Below are 20,000 nucleotides of genomic sequence, written 5' to 3' on the forward strand. Positions count from 1 at the left end.
TCGTGTTCTCCCGCAAGACTTCTACAGTCCTTGCTTGATTGTGCACTGTTGCAGTTGTTCCCCGCGCGCCTCCGTTGTTGTCCTTATATACGGTGTATCTTCCTATTCGAAGTTTCCGCAAATTCCCAGACTCCTTAGTGGCTCTTGGCACGTTTCCACAGTAGACTGTGGCTTGTAAATCGGCGTCAAGACTTGGCACTCCGGGAGTCAGTCTAGCAACAAAGAAGTATGGGTCTTCAACGGCGACGTCTTCAGGAGGTTTCCTGCGCATCTCGCCACCTACCCTTGGCGCCAATCCTCCTCCTCTTCTTCCTCCTCCTCCTTGGGGAGGTCACTGTCAGCTCGGCCAACAGAGAGAGAAAGTCGAAGAAGGCCGAGAACCTGCTCAGAAGCTTTGAGGATGAAATGCACTCGATGTTCTCTTGCGCCTCTTACGAAAACATGGAGCGGTTGGAGAAAGTCATAGAAGAAGTGTGGGACGAGATCAGGAGGCTCAAGCGCACCAAGAACAGGTGCCAACAGGAGGTGGTTGAACTGCGGGAAGGTAAAATACAAATCTGTGTTCATTATTGCAACAGGGAGCCCGAAGAGAGTTATTGGTATTTTGTCGCCTGTAATAGGCAGTTTCTATCCTTGGGGGGGGGGGGGGATGTTGCACCTACGCGTGCGCGCACGCACGCACACACACACACACACACACACACACACACACACACACACACACACACACACACACGTACACACACACGTACACACACACACACGTACACACACACGTATACACACACACGTATACACACACACAGACACACAAACATGCATGCACAAACAAACGAACACATAAATACAGACGTGCGCACATATACACATGCAAACACACACATACGCGTACACGCACACACACATGCACACACACGCGCACACACAGACACACACGCACACACATATACACACATAGACATGCACACACACTGAGAGATTTATGGAGGATAGTGGATATTAGAAGTGATTAGATTTTTTTCTTTTTCTTTTTCCTTTCTTTTTTTTTTTTTTTTACGAGATCCAGTCATGAAATACTATTGTGGGACCCTAGACCACAGGGGTGACAATAAGGCCCCTAATGTAATAACTGCAAAGAACTTATGACGTCCGTACTCCAAGTAATACCCTCAGGGGGAGGAGGAGGAGGAAGAGGAGGAGGAAGAGGAGGAGGAGGAAGAGGAGGAGGAGGAGGAAGAGGAGGAGAAGAGGAGGAGGAGGAAGAGGAGGAGAGGGAGGGGGAAGAGGAAAAGGAGGGGGAAGAGGAGGAGGAGGAGGAAGAGGAGGGAGAGGAGGGAGAGGAGGAAGAGGAGGGGGAAGAGGAAGAGGAAGAGGAGGGAGAAGAGGAAGAGGAGGGGGAAGAGGAAGAGGAGGAGGGGAGGAAGAGGAGGAGGGGAGGAAGAGGAGGAGGAGGAGGACCTACTGACGACTTTATGCAGCTCCTGTGTGGTGCACCTGACGCGTGCACGCAAGACAGGCACCGACGCTATCCACAGTGATTGACGTTAGTGACAATCCTACAGTTGGAGGCATAAGAATTCTGTGCCTTTAACATGACCGGCACGTTCATTACTGTCAGTTGTCCCAGCTATCTAAAGACACAACTGCATGGCCCAACAAAGTCTCTATCAAAAATTAAATCTATTTTTTTTTTTTTTTTTGGCAATCACAACACTTATATAATATTTCTTCCCTCACTTGTAGTTTTTTCCACATGACGAGTCTCTGAAAAATACTTACGCTGATAGTTTCTTTTTGAATAAAATTGAACTGATAAACGTCTTTGGAGACGGGTTGTTCTGAGGTTATAACCAGTTCCTAGGTTTGCTATCTCAGATGCGTCTTACATGTTGCCAGTTTCCATGGAGATCATCTTCACCCTTCTCGTCACTGCTATAACCCATATCATAATAGAATCAATTGAAATTAGCCAGAGTAAAGTTTATCACTTGTTGATGGAGATGAACGGAGTTAACGAACTGACTAACAACTGAAGACAAGACATCTCGAGAATGACACCAGGAACGGATTTCTTAAAGACGGAGAGTCACACTGAAGACCGGCCAGTTGTTCCTTTTATTCTCACTTTCTTTGTGTTCTCCCCTGTTCCTTCTTCTTTTTTCATAATCTGTGTTATAGGCTTCCTTTCCTTTTGTCACCCAGCCATACCCTGCGAGGCGGACGACTTCCGTTGCGGGAACGGGGTGTGCGTCAAGAACAGTCAGCGGTGCGACGGCTCTAAAGATTGCAGCGACGGATCCGACGAGGTAAGAAGACCCAACGGCAGGGAGTCTACGCCCTCTGCCAGAGTCTGCCAGGCAAACTGATCTCCTTAATATCCCTTTTACGCCATGCTCTTGTTGCACCCGTAATGATTGCTAGATAAACCTTCCATGTCTCTCTTTTACCTCGTGAATCCCCGCACTGAGACTGTTCCGTCTCACCCTTCCTTGTTCCAGATGTAGTTCCAACGTGTTTCATCCTATTGCATAAGGCACCCATCCCATTACAATCCTGCCAATGTTATCCAGTTTGTTCTACATTTCTTTCCTGTGGGTTTCAGACTGTTGCTTTACCTTCTACAAGCTAAGTCTGAAGGGCTGAGGGAACTAATTTCACGATATCTTCTTCCTTTGTGTCTTTTGATGACCCTTTGACTGCACGATACCACACGGAGGCAGCCAAAACAAAACTTTCCAGTTGATCGATGCAGTTTCAAAGGAAAGTTCGACTCACCGCTACCTCCAGGCTCTCTTTCTTCTCTCTACAGCATTTCTTTCTTCAGCTGACAGCTCCCCCCCCCCCATCAAGATATTCCTTCTACTTTTCTTTTGCGCTGCTATTCCATTCTCAATCTTCCCGGTTTCTGCCTCCACCCTCAGCTTTTTGGTTTAAGACACAAAGTTTAAAGTTTCTTTTAAGATTTCGCAAAATCTGCTGCTTTCCAGCCAGCCAACCTATTCGCAGTTTTGACACAATCTGGAAGCAAAAATATTTAGATGACTATTTTTTTCCAGCCGAGCCATTTATCAATAAGAACATGCACGGCGCCAACACAGACCCCTGCGGTACTCCTGTCGTCGCCTTCTTAGACATACTTCATTCGGTAATGCGCTCAGACAATCCAGCAACCTCTCCTTTGTTTTCCAGCTTTCAGAACAAAACTTTGGTGTCAGACTTTTCGAAGCCCTGATTTGTCCACACGACCGTCTGTGTTGCACGGCTTTCGGTTAATCATTTCACTGATATTCATGACTTATACAATATCACATTTGCTCTTGCAACTGTTAAGCGACCTCGTTCTTCCAAGGGAAACCAACCCGCCACCTCCATCAGGCTGTAACGTCCACCATCTCCCACTCGACCATATCTCTCCCTTTGACAGTCATATCTCTCCCTTTAACAGCCCGTGATTCTATCGTAGAATCAGGTATGATAAGATTTTCTACCTCTTCCCTCCAAAAATGTCTTTCTTGCATGGATTCTTTTCTTGTTTGCAAATAATGGCCCATTGTTTTGTGAAATTTTCTATTCCCTTCGATCAAGTATCAATGGCAACGTTAATGTCGACTGTGCTAGGATTTTTCTCTTTTCAAACGAACTTCTGAATACATCTATAATGGAATAACATCTTTTCTACATATTCCGCTGATACATAATCCAATATCATTCTAAATTCTAGTACAAAAAATCCCATTTCCTTCGCTCTCACTTGTCACAAGCACTGATAACTGAGTTCTGTGCCTTCCCGGTTTTCAGACCCACTGTGAGGTGAAATGTTCCCCGGAGGAAATATGGTGTGGCCCCGAAGAACCGAAGAAATGCGTCCCCAAGGTCTGGGTCTGCGACAAAGACTACGACTGTGAGCAAAGTAGATTGGATGAGGTAGGCCTACGTTTATGGGTTTCTGTTTATGGAATCGACGCATCCTCTAGCAATAAGTCTTTTTTTTTTTTTTTTTATAAACGTACTGCTTGGAAAATGTACGAGCTGCAGATGCTCGCCATTTTTACTTTCCACACATGTGACATCGAGGAGGGTTGTATCTCCCCAGTCGCTTAAACAATCCAATAACTCCCTACTCCCGAATCAGGAGTTTGTAGAAGGGTGGCGACCAAATTCAAAACAGAAGAAGAACGTACCTGGTTCCCATCGTCTCTTGCGTCGGCGCTCCCGCGACGGGTACCTAAAAGTGTCAAAAAAAAATTGTGTTTTTACCCCCAGAGTGTACGAATGAGGAACACATGCTAACTGACGAGTGGGATGGCAACAAGAACAGATAGTTAAAGTTTGCAAATTATCTTCCTCGTTCTCCTCAACTCCCTATGGCCAATAACTAAACTAACCGAAGTAGCCTAAACCAACCTAGCAGAGGTACTGTATATACTTGCTCCATCGACAACCCCGGCCAGGGTCCTAAAATAACAGTGTTCTGTCGACAATAATCAGCGGTTCCATTCTTGGGGAACAATCTCGCATCAAACAGGCGGTCATAGATGCGGTCAAAACCGCATTCAGAGAAGGAAATGGGCGAGAACTAGTTTACCAATAGAGTGGTTAATGAAATAGACTTAGTAACCATGTAGTGAGCACTGTAACTACTGGATGTTTAAAGAGAGGGTTAAATACCCCTTTGGATGGGGATGACAGGTGGTAATGGAAATGGAACTACCTAGTGTAGGCTTTATGGTCTCTTGCAGCCTCCTCCATTCTTATGTTCTTTAGACGAGAGTTAAGAGGAAGTAAAACCGAGGGGTAATACAAGGTAAAAATGATTATCATTTACTTAGATTCGTTCCCAATCATAAAAGCAAATTGCGTGATTGGTCCGCCAAAAATCATCATCTCTCTACACTTCAGCCTGGAGCCTCCATTCTGAAGGACATTCAGGCATTTCCTGTTACCCTTAAGCCCTGTTCACAATAGTGGTTTGAACCGCGCGGAAACCGCGGCGGTACCGCATAGTCAAGGAAAAACTGAGCGGTTGTGTGTGAACCCCTCCACAGCAGTCCAGGCAATGGAATCAACCTGCGTGCGTGGTGCGCGGCACCTACCCGACTGTAGTATAGTACACTACCTTACAGCACAGTACAGTAGTACAGTTCAAAGTTTTATTATTTGGCTGGGTAAACACTTAAAAAAACAAATAACATCTATGCTTTGCGTTTATCATCAATTCTAAACAACTAAAAGGATGACTTTTTACAAGTCCATGAATAAACGATGAATGACTGAACAGATGCATAAAGGAATAAACGAATAATCAAACGAATGTCAGGGTTGAAACGAATGAATGAACAGTATCAGAATCACCGTATCAGTCTGTCTGTCAGTCATCATGGGTGTTTCCTTCCGGTGTGCAGTGCTTCTGGTTCAACAAAAACTAATTGTCTAGACCCGGCATCGGTTGGATGAACCGAGGAGCAACTTAGAAACTGATCTCAGAGTTTTTGTAAGAAGTGCACCAAGACAGGCTGCCTGGTGACATAAAAGACTAGGGAGAGTAAAGCCGTGTTCAAGGAGAAGCCGAAGATCTATCTGCTCACTGAATGCTACGACCGAAACGAAAGTCGTACCACAAACAACTAAGAATAAAAAAAAAAAGTGAGGTGGGGTTCTGCGGAGCGCTGTGTCAGCAGTGGAGCGGAGCCTTACTAGAAAACGACACTTCATGTAACAAGCCTCTGGTGTCCTTGTGAGGCAATAGTCAGTCTTAAACTCAACTTCCTCCGCCACTTACCAGCGAGGTTTGGCGCAGAGCGAACTTCGACCAAGAAAGGGGAACCTCCATCCCACTCGTGTGTATAGCATGTGGCCACTCAGGTAGTATAGTGCATGACACAAGGGACGTTGTGAAGATCCTCAACCCCAGTGTTCCAAAGATTATCTTTACAAGCTAATAGTTGGGGTTTTGGATTATCTGAACGAGCTCATTCTGAGATAAAGTTAGGTGACATCCGTGAAGTAAATCGAACAAGTGAAGTTGGGAGGAGGATGGGACACACGAGGTAGTTTGTGATGACGTCACAACTTCAGTTGTTCGATTTATTTCACGGGTGTCGGCTACGACACACTTAATATCAAGAGTAAACGCCGCAATTGAATACACTTGTGACTGCACTATTACGTCAAAAATTAAGGCAGGGTGTGAATTAGGCTGTGCTAATATGTCATGCTGATGTGAATGGTTATTTTGGAAATATGAGCGAAAAACGATGGGTCAAAGCCGCTGAAATACTTAGTAGTGCTTTAAGCACTGGCAAATCGCTTACCGTTGTTCCTATTAGTTGGTTTGAGTATTTAGAATATCACTATGACACTTATCCACAGTCCTCGGAATCTTCAGTTGGCGCCGAGCTGATATACATTTTCTACACATTAATTATTTTCCTGTGCTGAATAAGAAAAAATGTCCTTGACCAACCACAACACAGACACTTTAACTTAGTATCACAAAACGCTAAACACGTTTTGATCATGAACAACAGCATTCGAAGTATTTGAACAATGAACGACTTTGCTATTTGGAAGTAACCGATACACTGCGATCAAGCCACTCGCTCCTCACTGCCTCCCAAGAGGTAACAAGGTGTGGCAGCACATTACTCTAGTACGCTACCCGCTTTTGCTACTTCGTTTGAGTAGAAACGACTTCGAACACAGTATTCTAGACTAAGGACATCTCAACAATGTGCCTGATATTCGTATTTTAGGTTTAATTTCTCTTTGTTCGTCATTCAGCAACTCAATGTATGACGCAAAAGTAATTTGACATTTGGAAATTTAAAAAAAAATCGTAACCGAAGTCGTTTCTACTCAAACGAAGAAGCGAGAAATGCCCACTGTGACGTCATCTTAAACGACATCATCGTCTAAGAGTCGCCAAGATTTTTTTCACAGTGAGCTAGATAACTGAGGGGCAACATAGCAATTTTTTTATCTACACATTGAATATTCAACCATTTTCTTCAGAGATATAATAATGAAAAAAATACTGCAATGGCAAGCTGGATGAACGGCTCTCATGGGTCATAATCCAGTGACTCTTAAATGACATCAATCCCATTGCGATTCCAGTAACATGATGCACCGGATTTTTTTTTTTTTTTTTTTAATGAGTTACACTATACGTGCATGTGTAGGCAGATGCGCCAAAATCAGCCTATGGTTTGCAGGAAGAAATGTCGAAATAGCTGTTTTTCCTTCCGCGTCCATCTTCTAACTTCCATCTGAGTAACTAGAATATAACTCCGTTTACAGAAATCTACACTTCTCTAAGAACATTTCAACAGTATATCACTTGTAGGTTTAGAATATCTTAGTTCATCATTCAGCTTTGTTATATATAACGGAAAGATAATTTGATATTTGGAGATTTGAAAAAATAAGATACTGGAACCGAAGTCGTTTTGACTCAAACGAACTCGAAACTGTCAGCAATGGTGAAACCCGTGGAAACAGGGCAGGAAGTTGACGCTCAGTAGTTTCAAAACAATAACTCTATTTTCACACTAACTAACCTCAGACAGGTCAGTTATATTCCCCAATTTCCTAACTTCTGTGAGGGAAATTGGGAAATATTTGTAAGGAAACTAAATCATCGCTGGATAAAGAATTAGTGAAGAATAGAAGACATCAGTAGAGACTAAAAGGTTTCAGAGAATATTGGATAGTGTGTGTGGGTCATGGGCTTTAACCAAGATCATGCAGGCAAGGTCATCATATTAAGACAACAGGGTAGGACTCTCAGCGATGGATATGAATTGGACAAATTTAGGTTTAAGAAGGAAATAACCAAGAACTGGTTTACCATTAGAGTGGTTAACGAATATAATAGGCTTAGTAACTATGTAGTTAGCGCTGAAACAATTGGTTATATTAAGAGAAGATTAATTCATCTTATTGAAAGGGTTGATAAGTGGTAGTGGACATGGATCTGCCTTGTGTAGGCCTTATGGTCTCTTGCAGTCTCTTCCATTCAAATGTTCACATGTTTTTATGAGTAAGAACGAGAGCTGGAAAGGAGAACGGGGTCTTCTCAGGTCAATTCCTTCAAGCAAAGTTTGTTCGATCAACGCGACCGGATGAGTCACAAACAAACCCAACCGGTTATCACACTGGGCTATTTTTCCTTCGACTTTCGGAGCAGATTTTCAGCCCGCGGCTTTTGGAAAGGAATCTGAGATGCTGGAGCAAAAAGAAAAAAAAATCCTCCCGTTATATCAAACGACATTCTATGTAGAGTCTTGAGAAAACAAAATAGTTTGCCAGAAAGTGATTTTACGGTGGAACGAGTTCTGGAGGTTAACGATACTGCTGATTAATCGGAAATTGGAGGAAAAATACCCCAGTGTGAACCCCTTGATATCTCTGAACTACTCGTTGCCAGTAAGAATGTATACAGTATGTTGTTCATTGTTGCACAGGCCTATAGGTTATATGTCTCCGTGAATATATACTTTATGTGTATATATATGTATATATATATATATATATATGTGTGTGTATGTGTGTGTGTGTGTGTATGTATATGTATATTTATATATATATATATATATATATATATATATATATATATATATATATATATATATATATATATATATGCATGTATGTATATGTGTGTATGTGTCGTTCACTGACCCGGCGCAGGTTTCGTCGTACAGAGGGGGGGGGAGAACGATAAGATTTGCGGAACGTTTTGTTATTTCCCGTCAAATGGCAGGCACATTCAAAATTCCATGTGATTTCTTTTAGAATGATTCCTTTTGGACGACATCGTTGACGTAAAACAATTCCAGCATCGTTAAGCGAAGCGATGTTTCCGTTTCATTGTTGAAGTGGCCACAACAGCACCGCATAAGGCGATGCTCCAAGCTACACCAGATCGACGCTGTTTATGCTCCTCTTCTCCTTTGCAGAAAGACTGCCAGCACTACTGCCGAGACGACCAATTCTGGTGCGGCGGCAGCGAGTGCATTCACCGGATTCTGAGATGCGACGGACGCTATAACTGCGAAAACGGTCGTGACGAGGTGCGAAGGGCAGCATGCCATCGTTAGGGTCTCCTTCCCTCCTTTCAGTCAACTTAGCTGAAGAAAAAAAAAAAAGTCCAAATTGGGAACTCATTGGAGGTGAAGCGAGGGGATGTCTCCTCAGCTTTTTGTCTAGTAATAGTTATAGGGTAGGGTAAATAGGTAAGTTACAGATCAAAAGTGCTGTCAGCAAAACAAACAGAAAAAAACAACATGACGGACTAAACTTTAGTTGTTGCTTGGACGGCGGCACCTAAGGCAACAGCGCCACATAAAAACAGGAAATCTTACATCCTGTGCTTCACCGGTTGTCATAATAACATTTTAGGTTTATCCACTTGGGCAGATAAGACAGTCAGTGACGACTCGCCTCATGTTAAAAAAAATCATCTGATGAAGAAGAAGTGTGTGTGTGTGTGTGTGTGTGTGTGTGTGTGTGTGTGTGTGTGTGTGTGTGTGTGTGTGTGTGTGTGTGTGTGTCATATATGACCGATCTATGGGTAATGCTGTGACCTGGCACACACACACACACACACACGAGAGTTGGAATAACGACTCACAACGCAGTGATACTGAAATTATTTCAGCCCTGGGAGGGATTCGAACTATGTGTGTGTGTGTGTGTGTGTGTGTGTGTGTGTGTGTGTGTGTGTGTGTGTGTGTGTGTGTGTGTGTGTGTGTGTGTGTGTGTGTGTGTGTGTGTGTGTGTGTGTGTGTGTGTGTGTGTGTGTGCATGCGTGAGTGCGTACATAGGTGTGTGTGTGTGTGTGTGTGTGTGTGTGTGTGTGTGTGTGTGTGTGTGTGTGTGTGTGTGTGTGTGTGTGTGTGTGTGTGTGTGTGTGTGTGTGTGTGTGTGTGTGTGTGTGTGTCATATATGACCGATCTATGGGCAATGCTGTGACCTTACACGCACACGCACACACACCCAACTCCCCGCCCACGAGAGTTGGAATAACGACTCACAACGCAGTGATACTGAAATTATTTCAGCCCTGATCGTGTGTGTGTGTGTGTATGTGTGTGTGTGTGTGTGTGTGTGTGTGTGTGTGTGTGTGTGTGTGTGTGTGTGTGTGTGTGTGTGTGTGTGTGCATGCGTGAGTGCGTACATAGGTGTGTGTGTGTGTGTGTGTGTGTGTGTGTGTGTGTGTGTGTGTGTGTGTGTGTGTGTGTGTGTGTGTGTGTGTGTGTGTGTGTGTGTGTGTGTGTGTGTGTGAGTTGTGCCTGCGCGTGTTTGCGGCTAAGCCATGACGATCCCATCGTGCATTTGTTCTTACGAATTGTGCGTTATTTTCCTCTTCTGCGAGCGCAGAGGAACTGCTCGGCTGAGGTCTGCGAGGCAGATGGCCGGGTCTGGTGTGAGGCCGACAGACAATGCACCTACAAAGGATCCCGTTGCGACGGCCACGCCGACTGCAGCGACGCCGCTGACGAGGTGAGTCGTGAGTCTAGCCCTCGGATCATCTCGTGCTAGTGAGTCACAGCATTCTCTACTTTCGTTATTCAAAACGAATCGTCGGTCTCTTTTTTTTCTTTATTTCTTTTTTCTTCCGTGGTTATGAATCACAGTCTTTGCCCAGGAACGTTTTTTCTTCTCCCAGTTTGTCTTCTTGGCATGGCTTTGTGACTCAGTTCGAGACCTGAAGATAGCAGCTATAAAATGACTTCCCTCAGGTTCCATGACCGCAATGATATTGTCTTTACCTTTAATAGAAATAAAGAAATAGTTTCGCCATACTTTCCATGACCAGTCTGCCTTTCACGCGCAGTCTCGTCCCTCCTTCCCTCGACTCAAACAACCTTCCACCCTTCACTCCCGCCGATGTGGCATCAACTCTTTGCGAAACGTTCCAGGCTGGCTGCGCGGGGGCGTGCGCCGAAGGAGAGCTCCTCTGCCCTGACGGGGACGCCTGTATGAGCGAGGCCGCCATCTGCGACGGCAAGAGGGACTGCACGCGAGCCATGGACGAGGTAAGACCCCGACCCTAACATCCAAACACCTTTTCCCCTAGTTGGAGCAATCGTGTGTGTGTGTGTGTGTGTGTGTGTGTGTGTGTGTGTGTGTGTGTGTGTGTGTGTGTGTGTGTGTGTGTGTGTGTGTGTGTGTGTGTGTGTGTGTGTGTGTGTGTGTGTGTATGTGTGATTCACCATGGTCTTGGATCACGTGTTGGACTCATGATCGACAGCCATTTCCCTCCCGGAAGAGAGCTCAGAGCTCATATATGACCGATCTATGGGTAATGCTGTGACCTTACATGCACACACATACACCCAACTCCCCGCCCACGAGAGTTGGAATAACAACTCACAACGCAGCAATACTGAAATCACTTCAGCCCTGGTCGTGTGTGTGTGTGTATGTGTGTGTGTGTGCGTGTGTGTGTGTGTGTGTGTGTGTGTGTGTGTGTGTGTGTGTGTGTGTGTGTGTGTGTGTGTGTGTGTGTGTGTGTGTGTGTGTGTGTGTGTGTGTGTGTGTGTGTGTGTGTGTTTAATGGAAACCTCTAAAGTTCAGATTTCACCAATATTCGGAACGGAAACACTTTTCAAAGATATATTTCAATATCAGGATGTACGCCTGGCTTGGATCTCGGAGTTTTGTGTACCAAGTCTGGCAATCTTCCTGGTCTTAGGGTGTGGCCATATTGCACGTGGTTTGCTGGAAGGGTAGCGGGATGCCTAGTGGGTCAGAGTCAAGAACAAGCACCTGTTATCTAATACGAGTGGCCATACTGGACGGGGGTAGCGATAAGCTTGGAGGGAACCCGCTACCCGCGTCCGGTATGGCCACTCGTATTAGATAACATGTGTTTGTTCTTGCCTCTAACCCGCTAGGCATCCCGCTACCCTCCCAGCAAACCACGTGCAATATGGCCACACCCTACTGGACGGGGGTAGCGATAAGCTTGGAGGGAACCCACTACCCGCGTCCGGTATGGCCACTCGTATTAGATAACATGTGTTTGTTCTTGCCTCTAACCCGCTAGGCATCCCGCTACCCTCTACCCTCCCAGTAAACTGTGTGCAGTGTGGTCGCACCTTTATAGATCACCAGTCGATGAATTTATGGGCTGTGGTTCCGAAACTGGGAGTAAGTGGGGGAAACTCACTTTAATTTGACAACATGGCTGGGAAAAAAGATGCGTCGGGAGTCAGTAGAAAGGAAAAAATCATTGTATCGTGTTCGTACAAAAAAATGCTCCTAGAGTTTCGCCTCCTGTCTGCGATTATGGTAAACAACAGATGCTTCATTCACGACACAGATTAATCCTGTGCAGCGCATCTGCATCTCTCGTATTCACTTTTTTCCCTCTTCTATTTTCAGATGTTCTGCGGCAATCGAACCTGCACGGAAGACCAGTTCCGCTGCGCGTACGGCGCATGCGTGGCGGCAAACGCGCGATGCAATGGCGTCGTCGACTGCGTCGATGCTTCTGATGAGGTGCGTCACAGAGTTGCTTGCAGAGTCCAGGCTATGCTTTCACACCAGTCATGATCCTCAGGAAAATAGCCCTTAGCGCCTGACGTCACAGGGGCCATGCCACCGTCCGACTACTGGATTATTAGAGGTCGGGGAGAGGCTAGGTTGTAGTGGAATGTTGCCACCACATACTGATGGAAATTATCCGTGGGAGAAGGATAGAAAGAAACTCCAATTTTCTTTGGACTTGTTTATTCAAATTACAACACGACTCTAGGTGAATCAGGCCGCTGTCTTAACGGCTGTACATAAGAAAGTGCATATCTTATATTCAGGAGTAATATACACAAATCAGTTCACAAACTACTATTGCTACAATATAGAAAATTAATACAGTCAATATTTATATATTGCTATGAGAAACATAAAATTGTTATTCAAAATATATCTACATAACTACTAGCTTCAATGGGTGACAATTAATTAATGCAGGAAACTAATGGTGCACGTACATTACAAAAAAACTAATTCTTTAAGGCGTGATCTTGCTACAAGGTGGGGCGACGCTTATGATGAGAGCGCGGATATTTTTTCAGTGACCAAATGATGTTACTGAAGGTGCTCATTGGTAGATTTTTCGGGTTGGCCTTCGTCCTGCCTACCTGTCTACCTACCTACCTAAGTGAGAACTTGCTCAGGGACGAAAAAGTTGCCTCGGGAAGGGCCAGGGTTAGTGACAAGACACCAAAGACAACAGAAGACGACGACGACGACGACGACGACATGCAAGGGTGCTGGGGAGGGTCCTGCACGCACCCTGGTCTTGCTATTCTCTATGCCCCCCCCCTCCCCAAAAGAGTAACCGACTGTGGGTTCTTCGTGATATATATATATATATATATATATATATATATATATATATATATATCCATATGTATATATATACATATTTATATATATGTATCCATATATGTATATATATATATATACTGTATATATATATATTCATACATATATATACATATATATATGTATATATATACATATATATGTATATATACATATATATACTGTGTATATGCATGTATATATGTATATATATATACATATATACATACACACACACACATATATATGTATATACATACACATGTATGTGTGTATATACACTTTCTTCTACCAAGCCTCTTGGTTATTATTCCTTTTTTTTTTTTCTTCTTCGTGTACTATTTCGTTATAGCCTTGCCTTGTTTTTCACAGACGCTGTGTTCGGAAGAAGAGTGCAAAGAGCCGGCTCTGTTCTGGTGCGGTGATTCTTGTATTTCGGGAATATTCCGCTGCGATGGCAAAGCTCACTGCTCCAACGAGGCCGACGAGGTAAGTTGGCAGTCGGTGGTATACTTGAAAAAAAATTCTTTCCATTCCAAGGATTGATATAAGATTTATATAAGGAAAGGTTTATTTAAGGAAAGATTTTTTTAAGAATACCATTGTAAGATTCTTACGGTGGTATTCCTAAAAAATCTTTCCCTTCCAAGGATTTATATAAGATTTGTATAAGAAAAGATTTATATAAGGAAAGATTTTTTTAAGAATACCACCGCAAGATTCTTACAGTGGTATTCCTAAAAAAATCTTTCCCTTCCAAGAATTTATATAAGATTTATATAAGGAAAGATTTATATAAGGAAAGACTTATATAAGGAAAGATTTTTTTAAGAATACCACCGTAAGATTCTTACAGTGGTATTCCTAAAAAAAATCTTTCCCTTCCAAGAATTTATATAAGATTTATATAAGGAAAGATTTATATAAGGAAAGAAATTTTTTCAGGAATACCATCGAGTGTCTCCCCTGCCGAGAACTGTTTTGTCAGTTTTCCCCCCTGAGTGTGTACCATTTTCTCTGTTCATTCCTCGATACTCCCACCATTGGCTATGGCGACCGTCTACGACAGCGATTCCCAAACTATGGGTCGCGACCCAAACTATGGGTCGCGAAGTGTTCAAGAATGGGTCGCGAGACCTTGTTAGAAAAAAAAAATAATTTCAATCAAAAGCTTCCCTACACTTGTATCTTCAATAAAAGAAGACTTTCGAAAATGCTTTTTGATGCTTGGGTCTCCACATCTTCACCAGATCTGGATTTGGACCGCGGCCAAAAAATGTTTGGGAACCACTGGTCTACGAGCACGCACGCGCGCACGCGTAGATCCGTTCTGGCGGACGTGCCCGCCCGGCCCTCACCTCTCTGTTTCTTCCTTCCGAACAGGACGACTGCCCCTCGGAGGACTGCGCCCCCAACCAGTTCAAATGCGGCCACGGACCTTGCATCCCGGGCCATATGCGTTGCGACAAGGACAAGGATTGCGTCGATGCTTCCGATGAGGTAGAGTAGAGGCCGTCTTTATCCGATATGGGAGACCTCCATCAGGAGGGATGAAGGTCATCATATCAAGACAGCAGAGCAGGAATCGTAGTAACTGATTTTGATTTAAGGAGGCAACAGGCAAGGATTTGTTTACCAAGAGATGAAACTTTTTTTTTAACAGTTCTTGCCTATTTCCTACTTAAACCTAAATTTGTCCACTATAAATCCATTACCACGAGTCCTGCCCTGTTGCCTTAATATGATGACCTTGCCTACACCACCCTTGTTAAAGCCCTTGACCCATATCAATATTCTCTGACAGTCGACCAGGGACGTACAAAATATATCTTTCCAGATGCACTGCCCTCAGGATTGTTTCTTCTCTCTTTCACCTTGCAACGACGGCACGGGATGCACCTCGTCATACGGTCGGTGTAACGGCTACTTGAACTGCTTGAGTGGGTCAGACGAGGTAATTTGCTTCTTCGCCAACTGCTCCTCACTTTTCACCCCCCCCCTACCAAGCATAGAAGCCCCCACCACACCCACCGCACACACCCCCACACCCCCACACACTTGAAGACCAAATGATTTCACCCACGCGACTTGAAGTCATTTACAGTTGGCAAGAAAATAATGTACCACACATAGGCATTATCAACATCTTAACTCTTTCAGTACATATATGTGTGTGTGTGTGTGTGTGTGTGTGTGTGTGTGTGTGTGTGTGTGTGTGTGTGTGTGTGTGTGTGTGTGTGTGTGTGTGTGTGTGTGTGTGTGTATTTACCTAGTTGTATTTACCTAGTTGTATTTTACGGGAAGGGGAGCTATGCTCGTGGGGTCCCGTCTTCATATCTCATTTTATCTAAACTATTTTTAAATTCATGTATTGTTTTTGCACACACCACTTTCTCATCTAACTTGTTCCAACTGTCTATTGCTCTGTGAGGAAAGCTGTTCTTTTTCAAATCTCTTCTATAGCTGTCTTTTTTTATTTTCTTTCCGTGTCCTCTTGTATTTCTGTCATCCCATTTTATCAGATTCTCTCTATCAGTAATTTCTATGCCTTTCATGATTCTGTAAATAGCTATCAAATCTCCTCTCTCTCTTCTTTGCTCTAGTGTCTGTAGTTTAAGTTTTTGTAGTCTCTCTTCATATGATAGTTTTGAGAGTGTTGGTGCCAGTTTTGTAATTGCTCTTTGTATTCTTTCAAGTTTTTTTATACATTTTTTTGTACTTGGTGACCATATCGTTGCTGCATATTCCAATCTTGGTCTTATCAGGGTGATTAGGATTTTCCTCACCATTTCTTCATCCAGGTATGTAAATGCCACTTTGATTGTTCTTATTAAATTATAAGTTTCTCCAAAAATCTTATTTATATGTTTCTCAGGTGACATATTATTCATAACAATGACTCCCAGGTCCTTCTCATTTTCTACTTTTTTTATTCCTTCTTTTCCCAAATTATATGATCCTGTTATTCTGTTTTTGCTTTTTCCAAATTCCATTATACTACACTTTTTTGTATTGAACTCCATCTCCCACTTCCTACTCCATTCTTGTACTTTATTTAGATCTCTCTGTAGTGATTCACAATCTTCTTCAGTTTTCACTCTTTTCAGTAATTTTGCATCATCTGCAAAGAAGCTCATATAGCTTTCAATTCCTTCATCCATATCATTAATATATATAGCAAACATTATTGGGGCCAGAACTGTTCCCTGCGGGACACCGCTTATTACTTCATTCCATTTTGAGTGCTGATCTCTTATCACTACTCTCATTTTTCTTTCTTGCAAAAAGTCTTCCATCCAATTTAGCAATTTACCTTGTATTCCTCCTTCATATTCTAATTTCTTAAGCAACTTCTTATGTGGTACTTTGTCAAAAGCTTTTTTTAGGTCTAGAAATGCACAATCAGCCCATCCATCTCTTTCTTGTATTATATCTATTAGCCTTGAATAGAAACATATTAAATTGGTGACGCATGATCGTCCTTGTCTGAATCCAAATTGCCTTGGATTTAGTACGTTGTTTTTTTCCAAGTATTTTACCCATCTACTTTTGATAATTCTTTCACATATTTTTGCTATTGTACTTGTTAGAGAGACTGGTCTATAGTTGGTAGGTTCTTCTTTATTTCCTCCTTTATATATAGGTACTATATTTGCTTTTTTCCAATCTTCTGGAACTTTTCCTTCTTTTAAGGAACTGCTTATTATGCTATGTATTTTGTCTGCCAGTTCATTCCTGCATTCTTTCAGAATCCAGTTTGCTATTTCATCTGGCCCATGCGATTTTCTGACATCAAAATTACCCAAGTGTGTCAATATTTCATTCTTTGTTACTTCTATTTCTTCCATAGGGGGGACTTTTTCCTTCCACTCAATCTCTTCAGGTTGTATGTTCTCCCTTGTAAACACTGATTTAAAATGTTTGTTCATAATTTCTGCCATTTCCATTTCCTCAGTGTATTCAACTCCTCCTTGTCTTAATTTCTCTAAGTCTTGTTTGTTTTTCAGTTTATTGTTTACAAATCTGTAGAATAGTTTTGGTTGATCTTTACACTTTTCTATAACATCTTTTTCATATTTTCTTTTTTCCTCTCTGCACTTTTGTACATATTCATTTCTATAACCAGTATATATTTTCCATTTTTCAGGTCTTCTGTCTTTTTTCCATCTGTTCCAGGCTTTGTCTCTTTTGTCCTTTAACTCCCTACAACTTTTGTTGTACCAGCATTTTACATATTCTTTTTCTTGTTTTTGTCTTGGGACATACTTTTCCACTCCTTTTTTGTAAATTTTTGTCAAAATATTCCATTTCTCTTCCACTGTTGTTTCTTCTTTGTATATTTCTTCCCAGTTTTCTTGTTGGAAGAATTCTCTTATTTTATCAAAGTTTGTTTTTTCATACATCATTCTTCCTTTTCTATATTGTTCATTTCTTTTCATATATTTTTCTTCATTAAGTTCCAGTTCAATCAATATGTGGTCACTTTTACCTATTGGTGTTTTATATTCAATCTTGTCCACTATTCTAGGTTCAGATGTAATTATTAAGTCTAGCCTCGATGGTTCTTCTTCATTTCTATACCTAGTGTTCTCTTGTATCCATTGTGTCATTGAATGGTCAGTAATCATCTCAAGTAGAGCATTTCCCCATGAGTCATCACCACTCTTTACTGTCATTTCTTCCCAGCAGATTTCTTTGCAATTAAAGTCGCCCATCATAACTATTCTTCCTCCGTCTTCCATTATTTTAGTTAATGCTATCTTTGTGTCCTCTAACATACTTTTATGTTCACTCTCCTCCCATGAGGCTGTTTTCGGAGGCACATAATTGATCACAAATTTTCTGCTCTTCTTATCTCGGTCTTCCACTTCTATCATAATCATCTCTACTGTATTCTTTCCATATATGACACCTTTCACGTTTATATCCTTCTTAGTCAGGAACATAACTCCACCCCCTTGTTTTTTCTCTCTGTTTCTAATCCAATAATTGTATGTATCATGTCCTACACTGTTGGGTGGTAGTGGGCCTTTTAATTTTGTTTCTACAATTCCCATTATGTCCGGTTTTTTTTCTTTCAAATAATCATTCAGTTCATTCAATCCTGTTATCAATCCATCTATATTTGTGTAAGACACTCTTAGTTTTCTGCCACTTCCATTGTATTCTCTGTTTCCCTTATGTTTTTCTTTAGTATGTCGAACTGCTTTATTTTCATGTTCACTACTCTCCAATAGAATCTCTCTTTCTCTGACTCCGTTCTTTCCTCGTTTTTTGCCTTAGCTTCAATTCTTTTCTGCTTTTCTGCCTCTCTTCCCTCCTTATTCATTTCTCTTTTTATCCATACCTTTTTATATTGATCATTTGTTGCTAGTTTCCCTGTCTTGGATAGAATTTTCTCTGCTGTTGTTTGTGACCTGAATTTAATCTTAATTGGTCTGGTCTTATCTGTACTATATTTTCCGAGTCTGAATTTTTCCTCAATTTCCTTTATAATTTCTGGTTCATCTTCCTGGACTAATTTTAATAAACTGCTTACTCTTTCATTTTCCTCCTTGATTCTTGCGGTTCTATCTGGGTTATGTTTCTCTTCCATTCCTAATATAATTATACATTTCTTTTTGTCAGCTAATTCTCTTACTATATTCTCCTTCTGTCTCATCACTTTAATAACTGAGTCTTCATTATGTTCTTTCAATTGCTGTTTGACTATGTCAGTGAATGAAACCTTATTCCCTTCTTGAGTTATTCTCCAATTTTTAGCTTCTGTAGCTATTTTCTCTCTGTTTTCATTACTATTCTTCTTCAATTTCTCATTCTCCTCCTTTACATTTCCTAACTGTCTTTTTAGGTCCTCTATTTCTTCAGTTAAGTTTCTGTTAGCCTTCTCTAGTTGTTCCAACCTTTCAATTCTTTGGAAAATGGAGTCTACGTTACCTAACTTACGCTCCAAGTCCTCGATCACCTTATCAACTCTCTCCTCTAGTCTTATCAGTCGGGGGGGGGGGGGTTGTGTCCCCCCCACCCTCTTTAAATCCCTGGAACATATTCTCGTCACTTTCTTCTGTATTGCTCCTCTCTATACTTCTAATCTTTACATTTTTATTAGACATTTGATCCTCGCTAATTCTTTTGTTTACCTTCCGCTTGTCTGGCTGGGCAAAGTCTACTCCCTCCTCATTTCCTTCCATTTCCCTCAGTAATCCCTCCCCTTTTCCTCTTTCCCTACGTTCCCACTACTCCACGAGCAATTTCCCTCCCACCCTGCAAAAACACTAGGCACTTCTCTTTGCGTTGGGATCCACCGACTTCACTTTTCTTCAGAACGTCTTCTAAGCCGTCCATTCGTTGAAGTGTGTGTGTGTGTGTGTGTGTGTGTGTGCGTGCGCGTGCGCGTGCGTGTGTGTGTATGTGTGCTCGCGCGCGCGCGTGTGTATGTGTATGTGTGCTCGCGCGTGTACTTGTCTGTGAGTCTGTGAGTTAAAGAAAGGAAACCCTATTGCGATGGCGATCCGCCATGGCCGACTACTGAGACCCGTCTTCTCCTCCTCCTCCTCCTCCTCCTGCCTTCGCCGCCTCCGTTTGCAGAGGGACTGCTCCTATCACTCCTGCCGTGAGGGAAA

At 42.5% G+C, this 20,000-nt stretch overlaps 1 protein-coding gene and 1 long non-coding RNA gene across 2 annotated transcripts in view; one reads left to right on the top strand and one right to left on the bottom strand.

Moving 5' to 3' along the window:
• The window catches only part of LOC143028253 (uncharacterized), a 110,738-nt gene that overhangs the window by 72,436 nt on the left and 18,302 nt on the right, over positions 1–20,000 (bottom strand). The window lies entirely within an intron of this gene.
• Positions 12–20,000, top strand: part of LOC143028250 (uncharacterized) — a 36,593-nt gene continuing 16,604 nt past the window's right edge. The window contains exons 1-11 of the mRNA XM_076190068.1: positions 12–544; positions 2,203–2,306; positions 3,799–3,924; positions 8,961–9,074; positions 10,384–10,506; positions 10,926–11,042; positions 12,394–12,510; positions 13,750–13,866; positions 14,761–14,877; positions 15,215–15,331; positions 19,966–20,000. The exon at positions 19,966–20,000 is cut by the window's right edge and continues 82 nt beyond it. Coding sequence (XP_076046183.1) covers positions 229–544; positions 2,203–2,306; positions 3,799–3,924; positions 8,961–9,074; positions 10,384–10,506; positions 10,926–11,042; positions 12,394–12,510; positions 13,750–13,866; positions 14,761–14,877; positions 15,215–15,331; positions 19,966–20,000 — 1,403 coding nt within the window. The 5' untranslated portion in view covers positions 12–228. The remainder of the gene's footprint in view (positions 545–2,202; positions 2,307–3,798; positions 3,925–8,960; positions 9,075–10,383; positions 10,507–10,925; positions 11,043–12,393; positions 12,511–13,749; positions 13,867–14,760; positions 14,878–15,214; positions 15,332–19,965) is intronic.

The sequence above is a fragment of the Oratosquilla oratoria genome, chromosome 9, assembly GCF_046742065.1.
Source record: "Oratosquilla oratoria isolate Oo_2021 chromosome 9, ASM4674206v1, whole genome shotgun sequence".
In the NCBI taxonomy this organism is placed as follows: Eukaryota; Metazoa; Arthropoda; class Malacostraca; order Stomatopoda; family Squillidae; genus Oratosquilla; species Oratosquilla oratoria.